Source organism: Meleagris gallopavo, chromosome 12 (genome assembly GCF_000146605.3).
Source record: "Meleagris gallopavo isolate NT-WF06-2002-E0010 breed Aviagen turkey brand Nicholas breeding stock chromosome 12, Turkey_5.1, whole genome shotgun sequence".
Classification (NCBI taxonomy): Eukaryota; Metazoa; Chordata; class Aves; order Galliformes; family Phasianidae; genus Meleagris; species Meleagris gallopavo.
Window position 1 is genome coordinate 1720722 of NC_015022.2, and position 6594 is coordinate 1727315.

At 50.9% G+C, this 6594-nt stretch overlaps 1 protein-coding gene across 3 annotated transcripts; it reads left to right on the top strand.

The window, feature by feature from the left end:
• The first annotated feature begins 203 nt into the window (after positions 1–203).
• On the top strand, positions 204–5410 carry UBL7 (ubiquitin like 7). 3 transcript variants are annotated; one of them, XM_010717198.3, is made up of 11 exons: positions 204–303; positions 486–705; positions 900–1019; positions 1654–1736; positions 1857–1941; positions 2381–2438; positions 2928–3061; positions 3496–3545; positions 4027–4194; positions 4325–4447; positions 4847–5410. In XM_010717198.3, exons 2-11 carry the CDS (start codon positions 522–524, stop codon positions 4982–4984), a joined length of 1143 nt encoding a protein of 380 aa, XP_010715500.1. In that variant the 5' UTR covers positions 204–303; positions 486–521; the 3' UTR covers positions 4985–5410. The 3 variants fall into 3 exon arrangements, with proteins under 3 accessions (XP_010715500.1, XP_003209376.2, XP_010715501.1); XM_010717199.3 differs by having other exon boundaries at positions 230–337; XM_003209328.4 differs by having other exon boundaries at positions 229–705.
• Positions 5411–6594: the final 1184 nt, after the last annotated feature.

Below are 6594 nucleotides of genomic sequence, written 5' to 3' on the forward strand. Positions count from 1 at the left end.
CTGGGCAACCTCCCTTCTCCGAGCACCGGCGGACCACCACCGCCCTCCCACCGCCCGTGAATGAGCCCGCGCTGCCGCTCTCCCGCCTTTAAACCCTTAGCCGGCCGTCCATTGGCTTGTTGTGCCACCTCATCGGCAAGCCGGCCAATCGGTGGCTTCCTCTTATTCCCACACAGAGCAGACTCCATTTCCCAATGCGCACCGCGCTAGGGGTCACACTTCCGTTTCCGGCGCGATGACGGAAGAGCGACGGCGAGGGGAGGCCTGACCGGGGGAGCCGGCCGCGCTCCGCTCCTGCTCGCGGTGAGACGTGGCGGCCGCCTCTGTGCGGCTTCAGGTGTGCGCGTGAGGGGCTGAGCGCTCGGCTGGGAGCTTGGAGAACGTCGTCGTGCGCTGCTCGGGGCTCCCCGTGCGAGCGCGGGGCCTGCGGTTCTTAAGGCGGCCTGGGGGCTGCGTCACCGCGCGTTGTTTTCCTCCCTTTCCAGGCCTCCGTGGGCCTGAGGTCGGTTCTGTGACCGGAGATGGCCGTGTCCGAGTGGCACATCGCGGTGAAGCTGGCGGACCAGCCGCTGGCTCCCAAATCCATCTTACGTTTACCTGAGACGGAGCTCGGGGAGTGTCCCCTGGGCGGGTGCAGCATCTCCCACCTCAAGCAGCTGATCACCGGCAAGCTGCAGGAGTCCGTCCCGGACCCCGAGCTCATCGGTAGGTGCACGGGTCGTGGCCAGCTCCTGCCTTCCTGCGGCTCTGCTGGGGGAGGGAGCAAACTGAAGCTTTGTGAATCTGGGGTTTTCCTGTGCTGCCGCCCCAGATGCAGGCAGGGCGATATTTCCAGTCCTCACTTCTTAAGGACCACCGACTCTTCCTGGGTGTGCTGTATGTGTTTGTCTTTTCCATAGATCTGATCTACTGTGGCCGTAAGCTGAGGGATGACCAGACGCTTGATTTTTATGGCATCCAGTCCGGCTCCACTGTTCATGTCCTGCGCAAGTCCTGGCCTGAGCCTGATCAGAAACCAGGTGGGGAGGAGTTGGTGCGGGTTACCTTGGGTGTGAGGAGCTGCTGTTCTCTGTGACACGTTTCTAGGAGAATGGCATGGGATTTGGAGGTGGAACTGATATGTTTGCGCTCCACCACTCAAGGTGGTCAACAGGCATTACTTTTATCTTGCTGATGGCAGAAGTGTGGAATGAATCGTAGAATTGCTCAGGTTGGAAAAGACATTAAAGATTATCAAATCCATCTGCAAGCTGAATATCCCTTTCAGCTCTGACCAATCTTAATTTTGCTAGAGAATTAGAAGCCAAGTGTCTCATTAGTACAGCTAGAGCTTGTGCGTGTCTGACTATAGAGTAAAAACGGCCAGTTTAGAATTATTTCAGTGTATTTCCTTTTATGCACATACGAATATATATATTTTTCTATGCCTGGAAGCTGGGAATGTGGCCGCAGCCCTTGATGGGCTGTTGCTCGTTAAGCTGTGGTAACAGCGCTGGGCCAGTTGTGATCTGTATCCTTCTTTCCCAGACCAATTGAACTCAGGAGAATTAAAGAATCACTGCTGCTACTGCAGTACACACCGAGGGTGTAAAATGGCTTGTGAAACTGACAGAGGGAGAACCATGTTTTGATCTGTTGTTTTTCTTCCTTCAGAGCCAGTGGACAAGGTGGCAGCGGTACGGGAGTTCCGTGTCCTTCACACAGCCCTGCATAGCAGTCCTGCTTACAGAGATGCAGTGAGTGGGACTTTGTACATCACCACCTTGGTGTCTTCTGTCTGACCCCCTTTCTAAAGAAAGACCCTTAGTGAAACCCTGCCATGTGACACTGTTGATTGATTCTGATTTCTCTGGCAGGTGTTCAAAATGCTGGGGAACAAGGAGTCGTTGGATCAGATCATAGTTGCTACTCCTGGCCTCAGCAGTGACCCAGTTGCTTTGGGTGAGTCCAGGTGTGACTCAGAGGGTCTGGAGAAAGCCGGATAAGGATGGCTTTATAGTAAAACAAATACTTCAAGATAAGTTAAACACTGAACCCTTTCAAAAAGTGTTCCTGACGTAGGGTGTGATTGCAATCTCATGCAGCCATCTGGGCTGAGCTGGGTGGCAGGCTTGATCCTGCCTTAAAGTAGAGCTGTCTGCATTGAAGCACAGCCTGTGGGATCTGCTGGGAAAGCCCTGCATCCCGGGGGTGCGGCTGTGATTTAGTCTGTCTAAGAAGGCACAAAAGGTTTCTGAGAACAATAATAGAGTATTTCTGGTGTCTTTTCATGACTCATTTCCTGAAAAACAACTAATTTGCTTTTTTTCCCATGGTTGGACTGGCTCCTGTGTGTCTTGTATCCCATCTCTTACTGGTCATGCTTCCTGGTCTCTCCCAGGCGTCCTGCAGGACAAGGATCTCTTCTCAGTGTTTGCAGACCCCAACATGTTGGACACGTAAGTTCATGTAAGCTGGCACGGTGACTAAGCAGCTCCTTTGTTGTAATTCTGTATAGGTCACTTCCCTCTGGGTGGGAAAAAGCATTCTGCTGCTTTCTGCCAGTACAGGTACACCGAGACAGAGATCTGGGGAAGGACTGTTCTTCCTTAGCGGCAGATGCTTTGGTAAGCATCTGTTGACACAGTGGAAGCAGGATCGTCCTTACCTCCAGATCTGGTAGCTCACAGCAGGGAGTTGCTTTGTGAGAGCGTGTGGGAGATGTGTACAATGGGAGGGCCAGCATGGGATTGAGAAGGATCCCTGACTTGTCTGGCTCTGTGGGGAGGTGTTTGTTGTTGGATAGCTAAAGGCAGTATCGTGATGGTGTTGGCTCAGCTAGTGGGGATGGCTCTGCCATTTCTGCTGTAAGTTCTTCACTAGCATCAAGCCACTCCTTCCTTAGTTTCTCTGTGTACACAATTTGTTCTTCCACCCTGTCTCTCCAGGCTAATACCGGCTCACCCTGCACTTGTGAATGCCATTGTCCTTGTCCTGCACTCGGTGGCAGGCAGCACCCCGCTCCCAGCCCCAGAGACATCCTCTCGTGGCATGTCTTCTGGCTCCTATCGTGACATGCCGGGTACGTTTAGCCTGTGGCTATGCAGATGTGGGAGGGAGCTGCAGAGGTGATGTGCTGCAGGGTCTGTTACAGATAAATCAGTATTTTACTGATGCAGGGCTGAGAAACAAAAGAGGTCTGGGTACCTGAGCTTGGAACATGCTTTGTGGTTTCTCAGATTGTATTGAGAGAGGCTTGTCTGGTGCAGTTCAACCTCGGCGCCTCTCCTAGCTGTGTGTGTATCACCATATCACCACTGTTGGTAGCAGATTGCTGTGGCCCCTGTTTTGCACAAGTGATGGGCCTGAACTGTCTTCCATTGACCTGTTGCAAGTGAACTTGTTAGTGCTGAGCTTGGCTGTGTGACCAAAGTCTCCACTGGATTCTCATCTGGTGCCCAATTCCTGCCAGCATCTGGTGTGTTCTGCATCTGTTGAGTCTTCTTTCTATTGCAGGTGGTTTTCTGTTTGAAGGTCTCTCTGATGATGAAGATGACTTTCACCAGGTAATTCACAGTCTGGATTGGGTGGAATAACTATTTTGGATTTGTGATAATGGTTTTAACTTTATAGCTCTTAATGTCTCCAAAGGTTTTCTGTATAATCTCATCAGCAGCATGATCTGTGGCTCATTAGGAGTTCATTAAGATGCTGTATTAATAATTGTGGTATGCTTGAGTGCTCTGCAGATTAGGACTTTTGAGTGCTGAAGTAGGGTCACAACAGAAGAAAGAAGCACAACTCAGTAGCACTTGCCATCAGCATAAACACCTTTTGTATTCAAACTGCTGCAGAACCAGAGTTGTGCATAACTGATGTTCTGTTATTTCAACGGAGGGCACTCCTCTAATTGGCAGATGTTTCTTTTTAAAATCTTGATGTTTGACTTTCAAGAACTGCAGGGAAGGGATCCCTAGCAATAAGCACCCAAGCCAGATGTCAATGGGACATGGCCACTGACACCAAAGGTCTGTTTTATCCACGCAGAGCACAAGATCAACACCATCCAGCAGCACTTCTGGTTCCCGCCCAGCTTCCCTTGGTTACTCTGGGGCTGCTGGACCACGACCGATCACCCAGAGTGAGCTGGCAACTGCACTGGCACTGGCCAGCACCCCAGAGAGCAGCTCCCACACACCAACCCCTGGTACCCAGGTATAGCACCAGCTGGGGGTGTCCTCCTGCCCTGTAAAGCCAGCACTTGACTGAATGCAAGCCTTATGTGGACTCAGGTTCCTGCAGCAAGTGCTCTTCTGAGCTGTATACAACTTGTCTCTCTCACTAGGGTCACTCCTCTGGGACCTCCCCTATGTCATCCAGTGTCCAGTCAGGAACACCCATCACCAACGACCTCTTCAGCCAGGCCTTGCAGCATGCCCTGCAGGCCTCAGGGCAGCCCAGTCTGCAGGTCAGTGTCTTGGCCTCTTCTTTTGGGAACCTGTGAAAGCTCTGTATCACACTCAGCACTGCAGGGTAGAGGTGGCTCTTCCGGCTATCACCTGTGGCAGGATTTTAAGTTGGAAGAAGCGTCACTGGTGAAGAGCTTTATTGAGGTGGCATGATAGATGTGTGCAGAAGGACTGGATGGAAGTGGCAGAGATGGGCTGGTGGGTTTAGGGTATTACCAGCAAGACTTAGAACTTTCAAGACCTTTCTGCACATTTGGAATTGTGCTTGTGAGCTAGAGAGATGGGATAAACCAGCATGGTGGAGTAAGCTTTGGAGAAGGCTGTTTTTTTTGTTTTGTTTTGTTTTACTGCTTGGACTCTTGCACCTACCCTTGGCTTCTTTTGTTTCCTGTCTGTAGAGCCAGTGGCAGCCACAGCTTCAGCAACTGCGAGACATGGGCATACACGATGATGAGCTAAGTCTCCGGGCTCTGCAGGCTACTGGAGGGGACATTCAGGCTGCCTTGGAGCTCATCTTTGCTGGTGGGGCTCCCTAGCTCTGGGCAGGAGGGGCTGGACCAATGTGTGGCACTGATATTCCTCGGTCTGGGACTCAATCCCAAAGTTCTGTGGGGAATGGAGCAGCTGAGGTGGCTGCTCCTATCCATGCAGGTGGGTTGTGCGCGCCTGTTTGAGAGCATTTAGCAAGCTGAGGACAGTTCCTCCAGCTACTGTGATCTCTCTTCAGCCTTCTCCCCATTCTGACCACCATTATTGAGACCTCGGAGCTTTGTTCAGCACAGAGAATAATGCAGCTCTTGTGTGCTGGAAAGATGTAGCACAGTTCTGCAGCCTTAGATCTGGTGCTGTTCTGTACTATTGCCTGCTGTTTCGTTCCTGCCCACCTGGCATGCCTCAGGCTATCTCCTTTTGCTGTTTTCCCTCCCTGTGTTTGACTGTATTAAATGGACTGTATTCACTTGCCTGTTGTTTGGGTAGTGATCCGTGCTGTCTTAAATTCCAAATCTGCAAGGCAGTGCATGCTTGTTGCGTCGTGGAACCTGGACAACGTGGTCTGCCTGTTGGAGGACTATTATTTCAGCAGAGGGCACTCCTCTTACAGAACAAGATGCTGGCTGTGTCCACGAGCTGCCAGAAGACCACTGTGTTGGGACTGAAGCTGATCTGCCCAGTCTTCCTCCTTTAGTTAGGCCTATAAAGAACTCATCGTGCTATAGATGCTTGCTGAGAAGGTGGCCCAAAAAGCATCACGTCTCCTTGTTTCTGTATTCCATTGTCTTGGGCAAAGCTGGTGCAGTGCTGCAAGAACGAAGGTGCAGGAGTTCATGGCCACCACAAGGTGACAGTAGAAATATGACAGGCCCAAGACAGGGTCGAGGCAGGTGCTGAAGATTGCAGGGTATTGCCAGTGACTCAATGGGAGAGGCACATTGTTTCTGACACGATGGGCTGGTTTGTTGGGTTGCAGCGAATATTTTTCCAAGGTGTCTTCTAATTCTGGGTGCCATGTTTGAAGCTCTCAGGAGCTGCCTACAAAGGCAATCAAATACGCACTGTAATTAGTTGGTGGGAGCTCTGAGACAAATTGGAGCCAGAGGTAGATCTGGCGTCACTCTGAATGTACCATCAAGACTGACAGAGCATGAAAATGGGAGCTGGTTTGCCTGAAATGCCACCGTGTGACACTAGGGAAGCTCAGAGCAGAAAATGGTCCCTTACCTTCAGGCTACCTGTGTTCCCCTCTAATTCCTTTCAAAGCACAACTGTTGTCTGCTGATACAATCTCAGCTATCGCACAGCAAATGCTGGATTGTTCTGGCCAGGATGGCTTATTGACTGCTAGAGTTTAATCCTGTCTGGAGGATTAAAACCCCCAGGAGAAGAGGGACTGTTTTTATTTTTCCATATGCAGGGGATAAGATTTGATGAGTATCAGATATCTTCTGGCTCTCCTAACTCGATACATCCTTCCTGGTTACTGCCTTCATTACCAGTTTTGGATGATGACTGTCATTTTACAAATACAGAAACTAATTACTTTATTCCCATGCCTGCTGCCTTCATTCCTTACTTTGCTAGGGATGGGTAGCTTATGCAGAGCACTCCCCCTCTCTTTTCTGTTCCGTAGACAAGCCCCGCTGTCAGC